This window comes from Haliotis rubra, unplaced genomic scaffold (assembly GCF_003918875.1).
Source record: "Haliotis rubra isolate DU_JTF1 unplaced genomic scaffold, ASM391887v1 Scf803, whole genome shotgun sequence".
Lineage (NCBI taxonomy): Eukaryota > Metazoa > Mollusca > Gastropoda > Lepetellida > Haliotidae > Haliotis > Haliotis rubra.
Genome location: NW_025767528.1, coordinates 324,260 through 350,795, shown reverse-complemented (window position 1 = coordinate 350,795; position 26,536 = coordinate 324,260). Strand labels below are relative to the sequence as shown.

Genomic DNA, 26,536 nt, shown 5'->3' with positions numbered 1-26,536 from the left:
ACGCACTGTCTATTAAATGTATGTTATACTTATCGGCGTTTGGGTTGCTAGATCCAGAGCCTGGAGGCAGCAATGAACGATTTGACAAAAACAAGAGCCATAATTTATATCAATATAAATCTTGTTTTCGGTTTTGTAATTATGTTTTAAAATTCTTTGAGACTGCATGACTCTTTGGAATTTGGTACGGCATTCCATAAATGTATTGTGTAGGGTAGAAAGGGTTTGGCATAAAGGGGCATTTCGACTGTAAATTTCAGAGTTATTTCATTAAAGACACTTACCTGAGTATGTTAATCAATTTATCTTATAAAGTTTCATTAAGTTACCTCCACAAGATTCAGTTACATAGCACATCAGTAAATAGCTAGGGTTGAATCCATTCTATCAGACAAGGGGGTATGGTGTGTTTCGTTTGCCTAATTACCTACTCCACTGTCTCATAACTGGGGGAGTCTCACAACTGGGAGTTCTCACAAATGGGAGTAGACCGTAAATACGTTTTTAGAAACAACTCGTTTTAATAAGATAAATGGTATCTGACAGACACTCGTTTAGTAATCTCTATGTTATATACATGACGACAACCACTCTGGATAATGCGCAGTAATGACGTCATTTAGTGACGTCATTTTACAAACATGAGAATGCGTGAGTTTAGTTTTACGCCGCTTTAGCAATATTCCAGCAACATCATGGCGGGGGACATCCGAAATGGGCTACACATATTGTACCTATGTGGGGAATCGAACCCGGGTCTTCGGCGTGACGAGTGAACGCTTTAACTATGGATTCAATGGTACGGCCATGCCACGGTTCGGTAGGTATATTGCGATACACAGCTCTCGGCTCGATACAATTCGGTTCGGTTTATTAACAATAAAAATTAAAGTTCCGAGAAGAAATCTTCTTGGAATTGGGACCCAAACGAAAGTGCCTTCACACGAACTCGTTCGTCCAATCGAATTAGCATGAGTTCACAATAGCACTTCGGCACAGTTCTAAATGTCAGAAACGGTAGCTACTTGAAGAGAATCTAGATTTAAATTACATGGAATATTTGTGATGACATTCCGAAAGTAATGTGCATAAGGTGAGTAAGATGATATTTTCGGTACGAAAACCGAACGTACCGTATTTTCAAAGTGAATTTCGGTGTACCGAACCGAAAACAAAATACCGCGGTATACCGTTTCAGCCCTATCTTTAACCACTAGGCTACCCCACTCGCCCTTACGGTTCACTCCCAAAAGACAGACCACCCATAGATCGCCTCCCTGGTGTAGTGGTTAGAGCGTCCGCCCGGAGAGCGGAAGGTCGCGGGTTCGATCCCCGACCGCGTCATACCAAAAGACGTTAAAATATGGTACTTGTTGGTCCCTGCCTGGCGCTCGGCATTAATGGGTGCAACAAGGACTGGTCGGCTCGGAGTCAGTATAATGTGTCTGAGTGGGGTATTCATGCTTCACTGCGGCATGGTATCTCAGTGGGCTAGCACTATAAAACCAGCTTCAGTCTGGGCTAGTACAAGCAGCCGCACATACACATACACACGCATGCACGTCGTCATATGAGCGAAATATTCTCAAGCACGACGTTAAACCCAATTTCACCTCACCTCACCTCAGACTACCCATAAGACAAGACTCAATGAGTACACTAATTAGCAGAGCCAAGCTGTCCACCCCTATTTAATTAATGAGCTGACCCACAGTCACTACAGAGTATAGCAACAACATGCTCCTATCTCCTGTGCCTTTCTCAAAACATATTACTAATCCTTTTACTTAACAGAACAGAACAGAAATTTTATTCTCAGAAATCACATACAGCATATTGATGCATATTAAAATATTGAACAAAGTAAACTTTGATAAATTTGGGAACTTTAGAGTTAAGTGGTGAATAATCACATGTATACTTATGTTATTTTGAAAGAAGTATTTATTAAATCTAAATTATCACATAGAGGACACTGAAGGAAATAATGGAGAGGATCCACTCTAGTGTTTCCACAGGAGTTCGGCTGTCTGATAAACATCTGTCAATCAAGTGGGAGTTAAGATCACTGCACTTTTTGCAATCCATCACACGGAGACCAGGATGTTTTTTATTACTGAAAGTGAAAGTAAAATTCAGAATAAACAAAGTATATAACTGGAGAACATATAATAGTTTATAATAGTTATTTTCCCCTATGACCTTTTTCCGATCACCCTTCTAGATGGCTACCTGTGTGCCAAGAACAAGGTGAAAGGAGGTGAGGTGAGGTGAAATTTAGGTTTAACGTCGTGCTTGAGAATATTTCGCTCATATGACGACGTGCATGCGTGTGTATGTGTATGTGCGGCTGCTTGTACTAGCCCAGACTGAAGCTATCCCACTGAGATACCATGCCGCAGTGAAGCATGAATACCCCACTCAGACACATTATACTGACTCCAAGCCGACCAGTCCTTGATGCCGAGCGCCAGGCAGGGAACAACAAGTACCATATTTTTAACGTCTTTTGGTATGACGCTGTCGGGGATCGAACCCGCGACCTTCCGCTCTCCGGGCGGACGCTCTAACCACTACACCACGGAGGCGGCCGGTGAAAGGAGAAAATGATGATGTTCAAATGACACTCTAATAAGTGGTATCTGTGCACTGACAAACAAGTGATGTAAAATAATATGGTGCTTGGTCTCATGTTTGATAGGTACATGTATATAAATTATATGTGGGCAGTATGTGCTTGGTCTCATATGTTTGATGGGTTCGTGTATATAAATTGTATTTGATAATATTCACAAGTAAATGTGATCTGGCATAATATATATGTTGATGCAATATGTCTTAATTTAAAAATCATAATTCATTACATGAATTGATAAAACTATAGTTAATACCTAATGTTGTCATTTTTATCTGGGCACATACCATTATTATCAAGGGTACAGCTTATTAAAGGTCACATGCAACGTAAAACACAACTTTGCAGATTCTGATACCTTTCGGTATGGACTTGCCGAAACAAATCATCAAAAATGCAAATTCAACTTAAAAAGTTGAAAAATAACGCGATGAAAAAAACCACGCGAAATCGTAGTTCAAACGATTCACTAACTTTCCCCCAGCGCTTGGGGGAATTCAAGTGGTTTCAACAGCTGGGCTGCGCTCATAGCACATGCGCAGTGAAATAGGTTCGCGCAGGTTGGAAGCGGGTTGTCCGGTGAATACTCGGAAAAGGCTTTGGTGTGAGCTATTTTTCTAATGTTTTGTTGATATTTCACAGGCGCGAGCTTTTTATGTGTTATGACAGTAGATTAACTGTTTATATAATTTCATTTGTCTATTTCACCACACGTTCTTCTTACCGAGTCACTTTCTCAGTTCGATACTTAAAAGCAATGTCATTATTTAGCGTTGACAGAATTTCTAACTGTGATATAGATATGTCGTCGTCACAGACAAAACTCAATGTCTGTTTTATTGACACCTATGTGTCTGCCTGCCTGTCTGCTAATAACAATATTCAATACACAACTTCGATCACTGACCACATGCAATTTGAACTTAACTCCTATCAGGCTATACACCATAAACAAAAACGCATTGATTTATGGCCCGAGTTCGGTCTCTGTCACATTATGTAATTACACAGACAGGCAGGGGTGATACTTGAACACATGACATGTTATGATGTCTGTTGATTGCAAAATGTTATACACAAAAAATGAGCATGTATTTACAAAACCCAACATCTCTTTATACACACACAATGAGCCGTGCGGCCATCTGCTAATGAACCAGCCGTTACACTTGAGTGCACACCCACCCGCTCTGACTGGGTTCGGTATCCCGGCTGCTTCGTTTCTTGGGAAGTAAACCCATGTACACAATATTGCACTTTTGATTTGCGATTGTACGCTTATGATTTTGTTTATTTGTTTTTTCATAATCAGCAATGCATATTATATGTCATGAAGAAGTGATAATTGTGTTTTAATTATGTTTTTGATTTTTGGGTTGCATGTGACCTTTAAGCCTTATGCAACCATCCATAAAATGTGCTGTTTTAAGCGGTCTGTCTTTTGGGAGGTCTGTCTTATGGGAAGATACCGCCCTTACAAACACGAGAGCTTCTACATATAAACACTAGTGTATGAAGCAACGTTTCATGTATGTTGATGCAAGATGTAGCAAGCCGCCGACAGAATATCTTTAATACATTCAATATATTCAAGTACAGCGCTTTGTACTATTCGTATATACGGTAGTAAAAAATATTGGTCGTGAATGTCACGCTTTCAGATGATATGCATAGACATGATATATCATGTAAATCCAGTTTGTTCTGTGTCAATTTTTCAAGAGTCGCAATAACTAATTATATTATGGTAATTGAAATTTAAAAAATAGCAAACGGAAGTTCATTTAAAAATATGCTTTTGTGTATATTGTATCTCAAACTTGTATTACACATGTGACGTCCCATAAGCACCTACGTTCAGACACAGGTACATCAGTACGCCTGTACTGAAGACTCGATTTTCGTGCGAAGTAAGTGAGTGAGTTTTACGCTGCTTTTAACAATATTCCAGCAATATCACGGAGGGAGACACTAGTAATAGGTTTCACACATGACATATCCGTATGGGGAATCGAACCCGGGTCTTCGGCGTGACGAGCGAATGAAGTCCCCATCATCCAATGTGAGGTGACCAAGCTGTAGTTGCTGGTGGTCCATAGCTCGTGTTTTAATATTATTAAATGTCATCGATCGCGATTTGTTTTGAGAATATTATAGAATTAGAAAAAAACATAGTTTTAAGACTCGAATTCTGTCATATGTTGCTGATGTTTTACTGTCATTAGTGACAGATATTTATCATATTTACTAAATTGTTCCCGTCGCTATATGGTTGAAATACTGCCGATATGACGTAGAAGTTTAACTCACTCACTCACTCCCCATGTGGTTATGGCTTCTCGAAGTCCCGGGTTCGATTCAATGATGTGTTGGTTTGTTGTTTAACGCCGCACTCAGCAATATTCCAGCTGTATCCAGGGCGGCCTGGAAATAATCGAGTCTGGTCCAGACAATCCAGTGATCAACAACATGAGCATCGATCTATATAAGTGAAATACGATGACATGTGACCACCCGATCCCTGACCACCCGAACCCGTTAGTCGCCTCTTACTCGGATCGGGTGGTGGGGTAGCCTATTGGTTAAAGCGTTCGCTCGTCACGCCGAACGTCAAACAGCCAGTGAAAGGTGCATGTCATGGGACAAAACACTTGTCGATTGTTAGGTTTACAATCGCTTCCTATACATTCAAAAGAGTCGTGACTCTCAGATGTCAAAAACACACTATTAACTCTCTAAAGCCGTTAGAACTGTCCAAGAGCGTTCGTTGTGGTACTCTCGGATGGTAGTTCAAGAGGCGGAAGACAAAAGTTAGCAGTATAGTTGAAGACAGCAGCAGCCATGTTTATTATGGTTGGGGAATAATGGTAGAAATGGTACATAAGATGGAAATCACGTGACAGAACGCACATGGGGACCGAGTCGCCAATGTTCCCGATGTGGAGACCCGCTCCGTCACTTACACGCATTCAGAAGTCGGACAGCGATTCTTCATCGTCGACGTAGTCGTTGGTGAGGCGACGGCCTTGGCCGACGCCCCGACTAGCCGCACAGTCCGTCCGCTTCGGGGGATGATCTGGGCCCGTTTCCTCGCCTCGTTTCTGACTGGTCTCCCTGCTTGGTCTCCCTGCTTGGTCTCTGACTGGTCTCCCTGACTGACCATGTGAGTCCGGTTTTATGCATAGGGACATTACGCCACGTTGTGCAAGGTAATTGACCTGTGCACATGTACATACGTAAGATCCGCTGACGTGGGGAGATGTTAATTGACATTGACTGATGGCATTGAGAATTGAGGGTCCTGCCCTGAGGGGGGTTTATGATAAAAGGGCTACACCGAATGATTGCTGAATACATTAGACAGACAAAGTGGATAGAATTTCGGTGCACTTTGGATATATATGGAAACAATTATGTTGTTTGAATATATGAAGTTTTACAGAAACTTATTGAAATGGTTTACTCTATGACAACACCAATAAGTTGCCTCTTCGTTTCCAGTCAGAAAGATCGAAGTCTTCCAATTTCTTGTATACTATTTCACATAACCGAAAACTGCAGTTCATGGAACGACAGGGAAAATTGAAAAGTCTCAGTTTGGTTTTAGGTTTCCTTTTTTTAAGCCAAACAACCAGAACTCCAGATAAGATTTAGCTCATGTGGGTATTGTACCCATTGTATTTTGTTGGAGTGGGTATTATGAATGTTGAGTGGGTATTTCATTTTCCGTTACCCACTGCTTTCAAATATGTGGGTATTCATTGATTTTACTCACCTAAGTACACTCAAGGCCAAAAAAAAGTGGTCCGTGCTAAAAATCTCAATAAAAATCAACACAGACAAAAAATTGATTTCATATCTGTTTATGTTTATAGTAAGGCCACTTGCTAAACATCTAGAGGCTATTACAACGTCAAACATGAAGTAATGTTCAAGCAAAATTGAATTAAATGACACTGGTATCAAAAGGCAAAGTTACATGTTTTCACTTGTGTTGAACACTATCTGTGAACTCCAGATTACAACACATTTGTCAACGTTTAGTTGTGCATTACTTAGTATCTTGTGTGTCCTCCTTCTGCATTGATACATGCAAGTACTCGACGTCTCATTGACGTTGTGAGACGTCTAATGAAGGCATTTGGGATATTCATCAATTCCTCATGAATTGCCTGCTTCAGTTGTCTGAGGTTTGCTGGAGGGTTAAGTGTCATTCTGATTTTCCTGCCCAGAAAGTCCCAGAGGTGCTCTATGGGTGAGAGGTCAGGGGAACGAGACGGCCAAGGCAAAACGTTGATTGGTTCCCATGAAGTCTGTCACAATCCTAGCTGTGTGTGCAGGAGCACTGTCTTGTTGAAATAATGTCCCTTGGTGTTGATTACCGAAAGGAAACACATCTGGAGGAAACACCTTGTCAGTGTATTGGTGTGCTGTCAGGTTGCCTTGAACTGTAACCAATTGCGTCTTCATTTCGCCACAGATACCTCCCCAAACCATAACACTTCCAAAGCCATGAGCCTGTACCTGCACAACGCATGACGGGGCACGACGTTCACCACGACGGCGATACACACGTGTTCTACCGTCGTTATGGCATAAACAAAATCTACTCTCATCACGGAATAGAACCCTACGCCAATCACGAAGCTGCCATCATCGAACACGACGTGCCCAGATCAACCTGTTCAGGCGATGTTGACGTGTCAGCTTTGCTCCACGGAATGGTCTGTGGGCTCGAATTCCGGCATGCTGTAATCGTCGTCTAACTGTGTGTCTGTTGACAACTCGACCGAGTGCCGTTGATGCCGATTCCGAAACTGTCAGGAACCAATTCCTCAAATGTAGAATTCGTAGATATCGATCTTCCTGGGGGTAGTGACCTTTGGTCTACCTTCCCTTAGTCGGTCAACAGTCCTGCCAGTCTCATTGAAACGTTTAATAAGTCTATAGATGGTATGTCTGTGACAACCAAACGTTCTTGCGACATGGGCATGAGAAGCTCCCATGTTTATCATTCCTATAACTCTTTCACGCTGCTCTGAATAAAGTCTAGGCATATCTAAAGTGTTTTCCTGTTTCACAACGTCCGTGTCATACCAACGGTCGTTAAATGCCTCTTTTTCTGACGTAGTGTCGCTTTTATCCTTAAAAAATGTGTATTTCACCATTTGCACAAAGTTCACGATTTTTTATCTCGAAGTCAATTTTTCCTAATGACAACATTATTGGTGTGTTTTGGCGATTGTTAAACAATAGAAAATAAATTTCATCAATGTTGAATAAATTTCATATATCAAAAATTTAATGGGCCACTTTCTTTTGGCCTTGAGTGTATTATGTAATTGAGTAAGTTTACTAAGCAGGTATGTTCTGCCTTATGTCATACCTAATCAAAACCAACTTTTATATAATGGAAATGATTTCATAAAAAGCACTCATCCTGTACTGACAGTACAACACTTGTCCTATACTAAGAGTACAACTTGATAGCAATCGATGTCTTTTTCATTACGCAAGCGATTTTTATAAATATATTCCCTACGCATTGGTTATAAACTTTTTGCGTATCTAACATTTTAAATGCGTAATTGGTACGCAACAAATATGTTTCAATGCGTAATTGGAAATTTTCTATGCGTATTTTACCCAGATACGCAGCTTATCTGGGCCTCAGTCAAACAAGGATATAGTTTGGCATCACTCGTTCACTCACTAACTTTGTTTGAAGTCATGGGCATGTACATATAAGCCGAACACCCGGGTTCCCTGATTTCATAATGGACCGGAGGGTCTACTCTCCCATTTGTGAGAACTCCCAGTTGTGAGACTCCCAGTTGTGAGACTGTGGAGTAGGTAATTAGCAAAGAAAACACACCTTACTCCCCTATCTGATAGAATGGATTAACCCCAGCTAATTATGGATTAGCTATTTAACTGAATCGTGTGGAGGTACTTAATAAAACTCTAAAAGATAAAGTAATTAACCTACTCAGATGAATGGCTTTAAAAAATAAACACTTTGTGTAGGTAACTTCGTGATCATGTGAAAGAGAAATTAATTTACCTACTCAGATTTACGTGTTTGAAAAATCTAGCAATAACCAGTTCACGATAATCTTTTTTCAGTATTTCAGTATCTATTGAAAACAATAAATGCTCTTCAACGAACAATGTCTTCTGTGTTAATTAACTCATTAATGAACTATGCCTCCTGCGGGTACTCTTCAGCAACAGGGCTGTTCCCACTTTCACTGTAGGGATGTGGTAACACTACCTATGTGCACTGAACCATTAATTAATGTGTCTCACAACTGGGAGCTCTCACAAATGGGAGGACACCGACCGGAGCGGTGGGGTAGCCTAATGGTTAGAGCGTCCGCACGTCACGCCGAACACCCGGGTTCCCTGATTTCATAATGGACCGGAGCGGTGGGGTAGCCTAATGGTTAGAGCGTCCTCGCGTCACGCTGAACACCCGGGTTCGATTCCCCACATGGGTTCAATGTGTGAAGCCCTGACGTGATATTGCTGGAATATTGTTAAAAGCGGCATGAAACCATACTCATTGTGTATTTATGCTACAATTCTCTGTTGTTGTTAAAAACGAATAAATTTAGTAATGTCAAGCACTGGGTAATGTAACATAGTATATTTCTAGTGTTATATGTTAGATATACTCGCCATTCAAAATGCACCGCTGAATACTATTTGCAATTTCATTTATTTCATTTACTTATTCAAACTCTTTATCCAGTACTTATTGCCGAGGTGACGTTAAATTTTAACTCACTCACTCACTTTATCAAGTACTTTGTCATATAACTATGTAAATTTTACCAGGCGTTTTAAAAAGATATAGATCTAGTTACAATTTGTTTAAATTTTGCACATTCCATTTTTGTCTTTTTTGATCGCAAATGAAATAATTTTTTGTGCGCTGTGACTTTCGATTTTACCAAATTGAACATACACATCTGTTTGGGATATGAATTTGGTATTACTCGCAATACCGGTTTTCGCTTTTAGCCAATTCATACTTTGTATGCCGGAAGCGGAAGTGCGGGAGCGCGGCATGAACGAAAGTAAACGCAAGCTCTTGTGAAAACGTGCTCAGAGTTTTGACAATGTCACAAACACCGAAACCAATGCAGGTAATTTCAACTGAGCCAGTGCATTGTTGGCAGCGTTCTATTCCCTCCTAAAACAATTTTTGCTGCTACATTATTCAGAAACACAGTGACACCAACTTACACAATGTTCGTTGTGTCACCCCATCAGTGGCATCACGCTTTGGTTCAGCCAGTGTATCATTTACGTTACATTTTTAATAATGAACGGAAAAACTTAATCGGCTTTCAACTGTGGAAATTGATTAAATGTAATTTATTTCGACTTGAGCAGTAGATAGGCATGTTGTAGTGAAAATATGTTTTTTAAGCAATCAATAAAGTCATTAAACTGTTCATTAAGTCCACGTGTGAGTAACAGTTTACCGCAAGAAGTGTAATAATATTAATATATTTCCAGGAATGTTATCATGATTATATACAGTTGTTCAGATCAGTATATATTCATCATGTCGTTCCTAATGATTAATATTTTCAAAGCACTACATTCACACATCTTCCAGCTTAATTATTTTAAATTTTGATTTAATACACTTTCTTATATATAAATCTGGCATAAATCTTAAACAAATATAGTCCATGGCACAGTTAAACAAATATAGTCCATGGCACAGTTTCACACATTCAAATATTGTTAGCATCTTTAGTTCAATACGACCGATATAACCATTCCAAAGATCCCTAACATTAAATTCACCTTTCACTCGTTTTGCAGATTATCCGTGACATTAGACACCAACTAACAGTTTCAGTTTCCTGTTTTGCTTCCAGTAGCCTTCTCAAAGAGAGAAGCATCAGGAAATACAGTCAAATCCCGATGAGTCGAATGCCGGTGTCTCGAATACTATGCATAGCTCGAAGTACCTGTCGGTCCCGACCATTCCCTGTTATAGTTGTCATCATTTGAATACCGGTTACACGAATTCGTCTCATAAATACACACGATGACTAGAAAAGAAAATTTGGTCCCATGAGATTCAAACAACAGCAATCTTGTATACATAAGCTGAAGTCAGTCAATGAGAAGGTGATTGGTGTAGCAAACTGATCCAATAGGGCCCGTAAGTCTCGCGAGGCGCTACTTCCGCTACTAGATTTCCGGTGACAAGCGACTACGCAAGAACCAGTTGTGGTGCCAAATTGCGCGACCGCCTAATATGACCTTACTAGACCGGACCAAGTGTACTATCATGCTTGGCTGTCACAGCTGTGACAGTCGTAATAATTGGATCATTTGGGGACGATAAGATCGAAAAATTATTATTCCTTCAAGGATTATCGGTTCCTTACAGACAACCGACAACCATGAGTCAATTCGAAAACATATGAGTACCTTTCTTTAGCTATAATATATTTTTGACAACCAGTGCAGTTCTATCGCTAAACGTGTTTCTTTTCAGTATCACGGACAGTGTTTGTCACAAAACATATTTCGGGAATCAATGATATGGTTAACGTAAAATGCATTTGAGTAATCTGTATTTATATTGAATTAATAAAACTATTAATTCATATACTGCTATTCATAAAACAGCCATGTGTTACCAACTTTATCAAGTTGATGTTCTATTCATATTTGGCAACATTGACTCTGTCATTTCCCTTTTCAATTAAAGTATGTAATTCCAAATTAGAATATTTTTGTTTGTTTAATTTGTTATTTATTTTCTAAATACATTTGTTATGCTGCAGCAATATTTTGTAACTATTCCAAATTAAAAACTATTTTTTACATATTCAATATATTTATATTTGTTAGGAACTATTTGAGATCAAATAGTTTCTAACAAATATCAATATTGATAAGTAAAAAATAGTTTTTTAATTTGGAATAGTTACAAAATATTCAATAGAGACAATTGGCTTCATGCAATGTAAAATGCATGTGTATAAATACTTGAGGTACTAATATAAATACTTTGTAAACTAGTTGGTAGGCTTAATAATTTTACTCTCTTCCAAGTCCAAGGGATGACTGTATGCAAGTTCAGGTGACAGAATGACTCAAAGATACAAGAAATAAATTGTTTGTTGTTTTGCAAATGTGAAAGAAAATGCATTATAAATTTTACTTTGGATAGATGACAGGGATCTGCATGTATTAAATTGTTTCTTTGCCATGCTGTAAATATACTGATAATGATATATTGAATACAGGGATTGGGATGGAGACCTTCGACAGTTTCAGGATTATTAGCCATTTTCTGAATTTAGAATGGGCCACTGCCCTTGTATCAATTGTAAACTTCAAAATATTAATGGGGCATTTTTATTCTAATGTGCAAAATGGCCCCTGTCTTTCCAAATGCCTGGAATAAATAGCAGTTCTTGTAACATTATAATTTTTTTTATAAATATATGAACTTTCCCATTTATGGTGACGTTTCTATTCACACAAGAAGTCATAGTGTCACAAATCAATCAACAGCTCGACAAAATAACCTTGATGGCATGGTTACAATTATTTCGGTTACTACTGTCAGATATTCAAAACAAAATGTGAAACCCTCAGCCATATGAATATTCATCATGAAACAATTATTTATCACATTATGTAAACATTATTTTAGAGGTGATATATAAAACTGGTTGTTGGACAATATTTATTACACTTTGTACTAGATGTCTTGGAGTGAGTGAACTATGTACTATGATCTACTGTACATGAGTGTTACTTAGTTCTTGGTTATGCAGGGGTGAGGTTCTGCTATGCTGTAAGCAAAATATGAAGCAGCACACAGCACCTTCAAGTCACAATTGGCAAAAATGCAAGACCAAATACACTCAAAATAAGAGGTAATCACTCAAAGACATTTCCTGTATTGTAAAATATACTGATGAATACATGGGGAAACTAAATGTGCATATATACTATGTCATGACTGTAGATTCTGCAGACATTGGCTGATAGCAGCATGAGTATGATTACTTGTCATGTAATATAGTGCTTTTCACCCATTTTTAGTAACTTATATATTCCAAATATTCTGCCATTGAGGCCAAGGTTGGTAACTGGCATTCCATATTTTCCACTATACAGTTAGACCAATATGATTTAAAATAATGGAAAAGAATAACGTGTACTGATTATTGTGCTATGAACCAGTGTTGTAATCTAAAAAATAAAACAAAGAATCCAACAAAATGTCATGTAGAATCACATGCCTATGCCATTGATTAAGTTTAACTTTTCATTGGTAAGCATATTTTTTCATGGAAACTGGAGTAGTAGGGTAACCTAGTGGTTAAACTGTTGACACTTGTCACACAGTCACTGAAGGCCCGGGTTTGATTCCCCACATGTGTGCAAAGTGTGAAGCCCATTGCTGCTCTCCCCAGCATGATGTTGCTGGAATATTGCTAAAAGCGGTGTAAAACCCAACTCTCTCACTTGGAAACCTTTGCTATATACACTGAAAATCTAATCTCCTACATCCATCGTCATTATCTTTACTGTCAAATCAATATCATGGCTAAAAGCAGAAATCTTCCAAACCATTCAATTTGTGCTTGCTTTATCCACACTTAAAAACAATAAACAAGTTTTATAACTATTCTGCAATTTTATTCCAAAGACATAATTCCTCATAACATATCAAACATTCTTTGCATTGCCCAGATGCTAAACCTGAAATAATACTGTAACAGTATCATCTTGAATACAAATGTTCTTTCATGGTCACTCATCTAAAATTCTCACTGAATTATCTGAGAGTCCCAAGATGTCACAAGACTTTCCACAACACCTTGCTGGTTACAAGCATTTCCTGTTCCAGCAAGTGTCCAAAGGATGTTGTGTAGGGCTTTAATATGTTTTATAACTGTATATACAACACTTCAATGACTTGCTGTTTCTTCATTAGCAATGTATATTGCTTGACCACCAGATGTTAAAAGAAATCTGAAGATCTGTTTCAGTTTGTGTTGCTCTTGATGTCAATGGTAATTGTGGTGATAAAGAAATCTATTCCTCCTTCTTTCTCCTCTTAAAGATGTGCATCTGTTCCAACTGAAAAAAAAAATACATAACACACGTGAGACCAAGTATGATATACTTAATAAAATGTAAACAGTTCCTTACAATGTTGACATCAAGATATTGATAAATTAAGCATGTGAATGTTATGTTTAACTGAACATGCTGCACCATAACCAAATGCTAAATGGGGTTGTAATAATATATTAATCAAGCTCATATTACAGAATACATTTGTGAGAGACACCTATTCAGAGCTATTGTTATCAAAGAGTGGATATAATATTATAATCATCATTGTTTACGCGCTATTAAATTATTATTTAATTCATTACATTTATTTTTTTAGAATTACACCTGGATTTTTATTGCACATTAAGTTATCTTCTGGATAATTCCAACTGCAAGATACTTTATTTATTAACACAGTTTTGTGGGTACATTTTACCGGATACCTGCCTGCCATATTTTATTAGGTCCCCTCTCCGGAGGACAATAAAATCCCACTGTAAGATATCAAATGCAATCAAACGATTCACCAATCTGCACCCATGTCAACTCCACCTTTACTGTGCGTGCCATGCTTAAACAATACCAGCCTTTAAATGAAAACAAAGAAATCCATGTAACAAACTTACCTCGACTAATGAATGGGCCAGCCTGAAGACGACGCTGTGACAACTCTGCATCTGTTTGGCAAATATCCACGTGCTATTCATGCAACATTGCCTTAGTGCTTTAGCAGTCCATAGTCTGTTACATGGCATAGGTTTCTGATTCACACAGCCAGTGTCGAGTATGATTATCCACGGCATACCCTATGTAACAGTGTTATCGCCCTTGCCGAAAAACGTTGTTTGTCACCGGAAGTACTAAACAACGTAATCTCTCGCGAAGTGCCGTGACCTACTTACGGGCCCTATTAACAAACCAGCTCGGCTCACACCTTTCCGCCGTTGACGGGTGAGTTCAAAAGGCAGATAGTGATTTTACGGAAATGCTAATCAGACTGGAACTGATAAGGTGCCCCTAATAAATCATTAGATAAACAAATGCTCAGGCGGAGGAATTAGGACAGGATCATCTTTTTTTCTACCCTCATAGACATACCTATGTCTCGAATACATCGATAAGTCGAATTTATTACTTGGTCCCCAGCGATTCGACTCATCGGGATTTGACTGTATGTCTTAATTGATGCCTTGTTTTGACATTTGTTTGCAGTCAAGTTAATAAGTTTCAGAGAAAATACTTACTAGATTTTCTGAGGCTGCTATTCTTTCGTAAAATAACAGATCAATAGAAACAAATAAGTTTTTAAATCATGGATAGAAACGAGTTGTCTGATGTTTGTGTTAAGAGTCTGCCAAAATATATGAGGTAAGGTGAGTGAGTGCGAGTGAGTTAAGATTGATCATGTTTATAGTCACATCGGCAGCATTGTACCCATGTAGTGACTGAAACAAGTTATACAGTCATGACACTTAAACCCAGAATGTAAAAAAAGGAAAGACTGTAAAAAGAAATAGAATATCACAGATATAGATGTAAAGCTAGCGTGTAAATCTTAAACTATAGACAATACAATGTAACAGGCTAAAGATCGCCAACAACTGAAGGTAGATCACCATACTAAGGACCTTGGGGGATTTACAGTACATTTGCTTCCTGCATGGAACCATCATCACCATGATTGGTCATTGTGATATTATCTATTTACAAAACATATTTATCAAACATTTTCAACTATTAAATTACTTTTAAAAAGTCAATAATACGATAACAGCTTACGTTATCAAAGAGATCCTTGACTGTTTTCACACTGAAATATTTATCCCTTTCGATGGAAAATATGGGGTAAAGATCTCAAATGGTACAAACTGTTGTGTTCCCATATATGTTCATAAAAAAGCTGTGGTGTTGATACAAATGGAAAGAACTTTATACATGGGAACATAACTAAATATGTAGTGTGCACATCTACAGTGCATATTTCCACGCTTAAGATACATTCATAAAATAATCATGTAAGAAAATACTTTTATAACCAGCAGCAGAGAGACGACCACCAGAATTTTTGTAAATTATCCCCAGAGACCATATCGAGATGTTGAGTCAGAATAACACCTATGCTGGTCGTAAGAGGGAGAAAATCTATAGTATAGCAGTAGTGAATCGATGCTTACAATATCAACCACTGGGCGATAATGGAGCAACTGCCACTACTACTAATAATATTGGACCGCCTCCGTATTGTAGTGGTTAGAGTCTCCGCCTGGAGAGCGGAAGGTCGCGGATTCGATCCCCGACCGCATCATACCAAAAAGACGTTAACATATGGTACTTGTTGGTCCCTGTTTGGTGCTCGGCATTAATGGATACAACAAGGACTGGTCGACTCGGAGTCAGTATTATGTGTCTGAGTGGGGTGTTCATGCTTTACTGCGGGCATGGTATCTCAGTGGGCTAGCACTATAAAACCAGCTTCAGTCTGGGCTAGTACAAGCAGCCGCACATACACATACACACGCATGCACATCGTCATGTGAGTGAAATATTCTCAAGCACGACATTAAACCCAATTTCGTCTCACCTCACTAATACTATTGAGATGGTAGAAAATTCTAAGTTAGTCTTCAGAAACTTTTTACTTGTAAGAAGCCACCAACAGGATTGGGTGGTCAGTCTTGTTGGTTGATGCATGTTATACTGACTCTGAGCCGACCAGTCCTTGTTGTACCCATTAATACCGAACGCCAGGCAGGGACCAACAAGTACCATATTTTAACGTCTTTTGGTATGACACTGTCAGGGATTGAACCCACGACCTTCCGCTCTCTGGTCGGACGCTCTAACCACTACACCATGGAGGCGGTTTTGTCTGTAAGGACCCTTAAAACTAATAATTATCGATCCCTAGGACCCCCATGTTTGTGAGTCGAGGTAAAACCCTGCATCATCATAATAGCAGGAATATTGCTGAGTGGGGCATTAGTAAACAAACTACTGGTATATAATGTTGATGTAATCTTTCACATATTCTTTGTGTTTGCGACCCGTGAAGATCCGGGGTAGAATAGGTCTTCAGCATCCCATGCTTGCCACAAAAGGCAACTATGCTTGTCGTAAGAGGCGATCGGGTGGTCAGGCTCGCTGACTTTGTTGACACATGTCATCTGTTCCCAATTGCACAGATCGATGCTCATGCTGTTGATCACTGGATTGTCTGGTCCAGACTCGATTATTTACAGACCTCCGCCATATAGCTGGAATATTGCTGAGTGCGGCGTAAAACTAAACTCACTCACTCACTCACTGACTTTGTGTTTTTAGCAGCAGGGAGACCGGGACAAGGAAAAGAAGAAGAAAGAGAGTATCCTTGACCTGTCCAAGTACCTCGACAAGACCATCCGGGTCAAGTTCAGTGGGGGGTGAGAGGGTAATATGCCGGAGTTATTTTAACATTGATTCTCATAGAGATATCTTTTTATTTAAGGGTTTGATTAAGGAAATGAAACCTACTTGTACCCAGTGCAGTCTTTGGTAAGAACCTTGTTGTAAATGACAAAAACAGGATTCACCTGCTTCCCAATATCAAAAACGTATTACTTGAGCTTTGGTACTGATGATTTAAAATATCATACTGGTATATATGATGACATATGTCAACCAAGTCAGTGAGTCTGACCGCCCGATCCCGTTAGTCGTCAAGCATGGGTAATCAGAGTCATCAGAATTACATTTCCAAACTAGTTACTTATGATAATCACTCTATATTCCAGGTGAAGTCTGTGTTCTTTGAACAGAAAAATACGAACATGCACTGAGGTTGCAGTTTCAGGTTGCACCACTGCAAATCTAGCCCTGCTGTTTTACAAATAACATTCTTTTATCCTCATTATAGGAACAATAAATTAATGTCCATTTACTCCAAATGTAATTAATGTATTAATCTGGGCCTCATCACTAGGGATGACTATTGAGGGGGAAACAACTATTGCAACATACTATTGCGACCAACTATTGCAACATACTATTATGACCAACTATTGCAACATACTATTATGCACCAACTATTGCAACATACTATTATTATAGCAATATACTATTGCGACCAACTATTGCGACAATACTATTGCAATAGAATTTTTTCTCGTTGAATTGTCTCATTTGAAGTGTTTTTCCAAATGAATGTAGAGTTTATATGAAATAAAAACAAGCTGAAGCAGTTTCAGTCTCTTTTAACAACTGACAAGAAACTTGAAACCCAGATCAAGTTTGTTTAAGAGGTAAAAGGGAGTCAAAGTGAACGAATCTAGTACTTCCTGTATTTTGCGCTGCGCATTTATCAACCGAAGTCTTTTCTAAAGTATCGATAGTCACACATCGATTAATTGCTATCAGAGACTCAACAATTGCAATCCATGGATAGTTCAATGTATCATTCAGAGGTACAGATAGGCTGCGTATCTGTGCAAATTACTCAAATATTTATGTGAAAACTCAATTCTTATGATGTCTATTGCGTACAATTACGCTTGAATTTTTGTAAATACTCAATAAATTTGATCTTACATGCGTACGCTCAAAATGTCGAATCCTAGCTTGCGTACTGGTGCATTGATAAAATAACAGGTATATTCAGAGGTGCTATTTCAACACATGAACTTGGCAACTTGCAGTCTTTCATATCATTTCTCATATTACATATTACATATCCAATGTAAATAGCATTTAAACTTTATTATATTTTTACAATTAATGGAAAATGGCAAAATACCCAATTGAGTTTGAGTGAGGTGAGTACAATATATTTGGTTACTCAAAGGAAAATTAGGATACCCAATTGAGATGAACACAAGCGAGTACATAACTCAATGACCCAAAAAGTTATCTGTAGCTCTGATCGTTACAGCACTAAATGAATGACAATGCTTGTGGTATTGAAAGTATGATTGTGTCTTTCAGCTGCAGGGGTGCTGAAGGGGTTTGACCCTCTCCTGAATCTTGTACTGGATGGAACTACAGAGTATCTCAGAGGTTTGTTTGTTTCACAACACAGTTGGTATACGATGTGTCAACCAAGTCAGTGAGCCTGACCATCTGATACGATATTACAACAAGCATGGGTTGATGGAGATCAATTCTAACCGCTGATGGGGCGGTGGGGTAGTCTAGTGGTTAAAGCGTTTGCTCGTCATGCCGAAGACCCGGGTTCGAATCCCCACATGGGTACAATGAGTGAAGCCCATTTCTGGTGTCCCCGGCTGTGATATTGCTGGAATATGGCTAAAAGCGACGTAAAACCAAACTCAGTCAGTCAGTCTAACCGCTGATCTTCACGGGTACACAATTTGATCATAATGGACCCTCCCCAAAACGAGCACCAGGTCAAAAATTAAATTGTGGATTTTACAATACCTCTGAATATGCTGAATTTAGGAAACTCAACTTTTCCACCAAATTTTCAACAAAAATAATTCTCCAAATTTGGAACTTAGGTCTTTGAATGGCATTTAGAAATGATACACATAAAGAAGAGAATTTTTCATGGATGTCAACTTCTTTATTATAAGGAACACAACGTTTCGGAGTATATCCTTACTCCAAATGAAAAACTCCTTCCCCAGGGACACTTAGTTTTGAATCCTTAATTCATCACTGGTGTCAGGGGGCGGTGGGGTAGCCTAATGGTTGAAGCGTTGGCCTGTCACGCCGAAGACCCGGGTTCGAATCCCCACATGGGTACAATGTGTGAAGCCCATTTCTGGTGTCCCCCGCCGTGATGTTGCTGGAATATTGCTAAAAGCGGCGTAAAACCAAACTCAGTCAGTCAGTCAGTCAGTCAGTCACTGGTGTCAAATGGTGAACAGATTTTAATCCTTCATTTCCAGACCCGGATGATCCATTCAAGCTGACTGAAGACACCCGCCACCTGGGGCTGGTTGTGTGTCGAGGGACGTCGGTTGTGTTGATTTGTCCATCAGAAGGAATGGAGGCCATTGCTAACCCTTTTGTTCAGCAGGACGGATGAATGTGACTTCCCATTGGACTATTTTATATTGGTGCATTGTGACAGTGAATCAGTAACAGGGAGTTTTATACTTTGCATTGGAAATGTGGGTTACCATAGTAACAAATGCTGAATGACTCTGAGACGAGGAACCAGCTTGGCATGGATGCAGTGTTGCCAAGACTACCATTGCAATATGGTACCTCAGATGGTGATAGGGAATCGTTTGGGTTTTGTTTTGTTTTGTTTTCTTTTTTTGGGGGGTGGGGGAATATTTTTTTGCAGGGTTTGTATGTTATTGATTTATTTATTTCAACAATTTAATAAAGATAAAAGAGTCTGTGTAACCATGGTAACTAAGCATGGTCAACATATTGTTTTGTTGCAGATAAGTTAATTACCTAAGCTACCATCGTAACTACCTTTCTAGGTGAAATTTAGGTAATGATTTTTTAGATTTATAGTAACCTGTGCACGGTGATGTGAAAATTACTTTGATCACATAGTTGATTTAATTAAGGGTCTGTGAAACAGGTACGTAACCATGATAACTCAGTCTGGATTTTTTGTTGTGGATGACTTCATTTCTATGTTGTAAGAGACTTTGGCATGTTAGGACCACGATTCTTTTTAAACAGATAAGAATCGTGTGAATTCAATAAATGATAATTATTTTTTCAAACTTTTCTTTGTATTACAGCTGTACTTAGTTTTTTGTACTGTTGAAGCCTATATATATATATGAAAATGTCTAACATTTGTGTAAAGTATGAAACAGATCAAGTGAATTTACATATTGTTGTCATCGATGCCTGTCTCCCACAGATATCGCAGACCATTGTGATGTTTTCGATTACCATGAGGTAACAATTAAATGACATCACTAATCTTTGTGGCACTGAAGCTGGTTAAATATACTCCTTACACCCGAAGACACAGATTGGAACTTTGTACATAGCAAATATGTTCAAAAGATAATATTATGTCAACACTTGTTCATAAAGTTTGAAAATCCTCAATAACCCTTGGAACATTGGACTTTTATGGACTTTCATAAATATCAGGGCTCGATTTAGTGCTTTGTTACTTGCACAGGTGCAACCCAATATTACAAAGTGCAACCTAGATATAGTCTAACTTGCACCAGGTGCAAGTCAATTTCTGAGTGGGTAAACTTCTGAAATAAAACATTTAATTCAGTAGCATGTTTCTGATATTACATATTGCAATAAAGACAGTGCAACTGGAATTTGGCTGGTGCAACTAGGTTTCTATCTTAGGTTGCACCTGGTGCAAGTAGGTTAACCTCTCTTAAATCAAGCCCTGAATATATTTGCTAAGGATGCTTGGGTGATGTCGTTACCTGCACTAAATAGGTGTTTTTCAAGAGCATATTAAATCACTTGATCAGTCATTGCAGGGGTTCAAAAATCCCATCGTCCGACGCCCGGGACAAGTCGGTTTTCATTTCGGGCAATCAAATAATGGTATCTTACTTGTCCGTGGGCTACTAGATAATTTCCACTTATGGTTTCAAACTGCAAATAAACTTGGATTTAATTTCATATCTGCTCAAAACGTAGCTATTAAATTTTGCAATGATAATAAAGTAGAGTTATCTTTCTTTGCTATTTATCACTTTTCAATAAATAGTCCAGTAAACATTAACATCAAATACCATGTTGATTTCTTCTTTCATAATTATGTCATAAAATCAGGGCAAGTGGATAATTAGTCAGGACAAGTTACTTTCTTAAAGTCACTTGCCCTGTGGCAAGTGGCTTTTTAAAAAAAAATTGAACCCCTGCATTGAAAGAAGGTGTCTTTTGTGCCCTGTCCAATAACATCTATGTTCAATAAACCATCTTCACCTCAGCTTCTTTGTATTCTTGCTCAATTGAATCCTATTAATCATTAGACTAATTTCATCACCAGACAAAGAATTTATTAAAGTATCTGTTGGTAGGACCTTTCTGAGCCCAAATTTATAGAGCACATGTTTAACTAGTCAGAAAGTGATGTTACACCAGAAGGGCTTTGAGTAAGTGAGTGAGTTTAGTTTAAGCCGCTTTTAGCAATATTCCAGCAATATCATGGTGGGGACACCAGAAATGGGCTTCACACATTGTTCCCTTGTGGGGAATTGAACCCAGGTCTTCGAGTAGGGCTTCGAAGTTTTAGACGAGTCTAGATGTATAGAATTTGCTTTCAAAACAGGATGCATTTGACTTGTTTTCCCAATAAGAAAGTTATATAAAACTGGAAATGCTTCTAATTTCAGATAGTGAGATGAACCCTTTTGTGGTCAAGACACAATGTGGCTGACCATTGAAAATATGGGTTAGAATTTGTCTTCAGTAACCCATGCTTGTCGATAGAGGCGACTAACATGATCGGGTGGTCAGGCTCGCTGACTGGTAGACACATTCCATCGTATCCCAACTGCGTAGATCGATGCCGATGATGTTGATCACTGGATTGTCTGGTCCAGACCCGATTATTTGCAGACCATCGCCATTTAGCTGGAATAATGCTGAATGCTGTGTTAAACAAAAACCAATCAGTCAATCCTCAAGTCCTTCTAGAGAGACACCAGAGACACTTACGGGATATGGATTGGACAGATGAATATTTTCATAAATGAATGCCTCTCAACATGTTCGTGAGGACACTCATTGCTGGAACCAGTTTTGATTCATTGGTTGATGGTGATGTGATCATTGGGTTTAATGTTCTATATTGCACTTCTACATTGATGTGTATGGATGTCTGCTTTTATTAGTCCAGACTGTCGGTCCCCCGAGACACCTTGCTGTGGTTTAAACATGAATACCCCATTCATATCCTCCCAGCTGACCTGTCCTTGTTTGATCCCCAAAGAACCAGGGGCGGTGGGGTAGCCTAGTGGTTAAAGCGGTCGCTCGTCACGCATTTGAGTGGTTAAAGATCCCCTAACAGCCAGGGGGCAGTGGGGTAGTCTAGTGGTTAGGAGCCGGGCGGGTTTGATTCCCCAAAGGGTTCTTAGTTTGATCCCCTCGTCAAGGGCCAGGGGGTTCAGTGGGGTAGTTTAGTGGTTAAAGCGGTTGCTCGACGCCGAGGGTTTGATTCCCCAAGGGTTCTTTGTTTGATTCCCTAAGGGCCAGGGGCAGTGGGGTAGTCTAGTGGTTATAGCGGTCGCTCGTCACGCCAAGGAGCCGGGTTTGATTCCCCACCAGGGGTTCTTAGTTTGATCCCCTAAGAGCCAGGGGGTGGTGGGGTAGCCTAGTGGTTAAAGCGCGGTGCGCCGCACGCTTCACTGAGTAGCCGGGTTTAATTCCCCATGGTTTCTTTGTTTGATCCCCTAAGAGCCAGGGGTGGTGGGGTAGCGTAGTGGTTAAAGCGGTCGCTCGTCACGCAGAGGAGCCGGGTTTGATTCCCCAAGGGTTCTTAGTTTGATCCCCTAAGGGCCAGGGGCGGGGGGGTAGCCTTAGTGGTTAAAGCGTCGCCGTCACGCCGAGGAGCCGGGTTTGATTCCCCATGGGTTCTTTGTTTGATCCCCAGGGCCAGTGGTTAAAAGCGTAGTTTAGTGGTTAGTTTAGTGGTTAAAGTGAGTGAGTGAGTTTAGTTTTACACCATACTCAGCAATATTCCAGCTGTATGGCGGCAGTCTGTAAATAATTGAGTCTGGACCAGACAATCAGTGATCAACAGCATGAGCATCAATCTGCACAATTTGGAACTGATGACGTGTCAACCAAGTCAGCGAGCCTGACCACCTGATCCCGTTAGTCGCCAGCATGGGTTACTGAAGATCGATTCTAACCCAGATCTTCACGGGTAACTGGTGTACCTCGTTGTGATGTTGCTGGAGTAAAAGCTAAAACCGGCGTAAAACAATACTCACTCACTCACCTTGTTTTACCCACGAAGAGACTTGGTGTTCAGCAACCCAATCTTCGACTATCAGGCAACTAACAGGATCGGGTTGTTTGGCTTGCTGACTTACTTGGCACGTTATGGTATCCCAGTTGCTTACATCAATGCTTATACTGTTGATCACTAGATTGTCTGGTCCATACTTGATTATTTACCGACGGCCACATAGCTGGAATATTGATGGGTGGAGCGTAACACAACAATCAACTAACGTTGATTGCCACTACACTGCGAGGACATCACATTGTAACAGTTTGTGTCGATTGATGCTCATGCTGTTGATCCTTGGATTGTCTTTTCCAACAATCGGTCATTACAGACTGCTGCCATGCAGCTGGAATATTGCTGAGGAATGCGTTAAACAACAAAAGTTGCCCAAGACATAATTTTTTAACATCTCTGGTTTTCACATATAACTGGAGACAATCCCTTAATAAAAACAACAACAAAAGACGAGTCATTTTCTAGTGGTTTATTGCCTCACTGATTGGCTAATCAATGTTCGTGTGGGTTCTCATTGGCTGACAAGTTATACTACATATCACAAAGACCACCATTTGTCATAGCGTCATCTCTAACATGGCATCTACAAATTTATTATTCTAGTTACCATGGTTACCAAGCCACTTATAGCCTGGGCTCACAGTCTATTAGCGCTTGGGCAAAAGACATGGCTACACAAGGATTGGAATATTCACAGATATTAAGTAGACACTTGCATCATAAAATGATCAGGTTTTTTGCAATAAATAGCACACTCTCATACGTAAAAGCTGACCAAGAACCAAGTATGTACAACCAAACAAAACATTCTCATTACATTCAATCCCTAAAGTGTGTAAAGCGCGCGACATCCTTACACAATTTTCACATCAAGGTCAAGGATGTTCTGATACAGATACTACTTGCCTGGCAACTACTGTCATAACAATATTCTACCTACCTTTCAACTACTTATATAAACAATAATATTTAAAATTTCATGGTGAAATTTACGAAAAATTGTGTTTTTGTTTAATCTGTGCAGGATGATATGAAAGTTATTTTAATCACATGGTTGTGACTAAAACAGCTGATCTAACCTATTGGGACTGACATTGAACATCAATAAGTCTGACATCTCCAATACTACGCCTGATGAGCTATTGAAGTGACGGATTAATTATCGTCTCTTCCGTTTGATTACGAATATGTAAAAAGGAAAACAAACGAGGTTTGTCCGCGCAACATTGCACCATGGGACTTCAGTATGTACATATTGTGTTCTATTTAATCTGTTAAACAATTGTCAAATACATATACAATCGGCATGTTATGTCAAACAAACATTCACGTGAATCCCAGGAATGATAATGTTTCGTAAGACAAGCTATTCTACTCAACATTTGATACCATGTAAGGTGGAAGTGGCCTTAAATCTACATTCAACAGGGATGTAATTCACCAATTTTATAAATCGTAAAGAGGATGGCTTCATTTCTACATTCAAGAGGGATATAATTCACCAATTTTATAAATCCTAAAGAGGATGGCTTCAATTCTACATTCAACAGGGACATAATTCACCATTTGATACCTCATAAAGAGGATGGCTTCAATTATACATTCAACAGGGATATAATTCACCAATTTGATAAATCCTAAAGAGGATGGCTTCAATTCTACATTCAACAGGGACATAATTCACCATTTGATACCTCATACAGAGGATATGCTCAATTCAAAATTAATTGGGGTATAACTAGCCAGATTGACGGCAACTGTATGTGTGACCTCAACCCAACATTTGTTAAGGGTATAATTCACCAATTTGATACCTCATAAAAAGGATGGCCCTAATTCAAAATGCAATCGTGGTCATCGTCAAACTGATTAAGCCTTGAAGTGGCCTATTCAACTTTTGAACATTTCAAGAATGGCATCTTTATCTCTATATCATCTCTTTAGTAGTATACACAGATATATCACCTACATGCTAACGCACCCCTAAACATCAATATCACAAAAGCCATGGTCTATTTGTTCTGTGCTCTCTTGTGTACCTTGTGTGTGATGGCAACATGAGTAGTTGTATGGAATATAGTTCTGCACATTCCAACATGGCTTACAATAGTCTGGAGTATGTTCAGTGATTACGTTGCTATGACTACCTGAAGGCAATGTGAGTCAAGTTTAATGTCATTTTAAGAATATTCCAGAAATCGGATGGGAAAAATGGATTTTTTTCGAATATATTTGTGTAGGCCACTGACATCATGGCCAGGGAACCTGTCTTTGGCCTTTGTACCAATGTCCGATCAGCAAACTGTGTGTGTCAATGAGTTTTGTCCAGACAAATCACAGCATTTTGTCAATCTTTTAACTTTCTCAAAATAACTTTCAAATATTTTTTGTCACAATAATGCAAAAAAGATGGCCAAAAAACAACATCCTCGGGTCTGACACACAAAACGTTTGTACCACAATGACATTCTTAAACCTATGATAAAGTATAGAGTTACGATAGGTCGTAACATTACGAACACTTTGTGTATTGGGGCCCTAGACTCTTAGTAAAACTGACAGGCAAATCACCAAAATAATCAATATTTTGTTCAAAATCAGGAATTTTATAGACCTCCCTTTCTCAAACTCAGAGGTAATTTATCATTACATGTTGAGACTTCCATTTGGAAATGTTTTTGTCCCAATTGTGGAAATGTTTATGACACTTGCTGCAGACCAGGGCCTAGATTTTCGAAGCTCTCTTAACGCTAAGATAGTCGTAAGTGCATACATTAACATTAACTTACGACTATCTTAGCGCAAAGAGAGCTTCGAAAATCTAGGCCCTGGGCCTTATAGCAGTCTCTTAATAGTCTAGAAAAAAT

The 26,536-nt window shown here is 39.1% G+C and overlaps 1 protein-coding gene and 1 long non-coding RNA gene across 2 annotated transcripts; one reads left to right on the top strand and one right to left on the bottom strand.

Annotated features, from left to right (window-relative positions):
* Window positions 1–1,113: 1,113 nt before the first annotated feature.
* LOC124261682 lies at window positions 1,114–23,791 on the bottom strand. Its single transcript, XR_006894393.1, has 3 exons — window positions 23,781–23,791; window positions 13,315–13,318; window positions 1,114–1,204 (listed from the first exon to the last, which is right to left on the bottom strand). It is a non-coding gene; the product is annotated as an uncharacterized LOC124261682 (long non-coding RNA).
* On the top strand, window positions 9,682–21,168 carry LOC124261679 (U6 snRNA-associated Sm-like protein LSm7). The gene is given in 4 exon segments (XM_046696029.1): window positions 9,682–9,786; window positions 17,072–17,177; window positions 18,707–18,778; window positions 19,633–21,168. Coding segments are annotated over 4 exon segments (345 nt in total). The 5' UTR covers window positions 9,682–9,759; the 3' UTR covers window positions 19,773–21,168.
* Window positions 23,792–26,536: the final 2,745 nt, after the last annotated feature.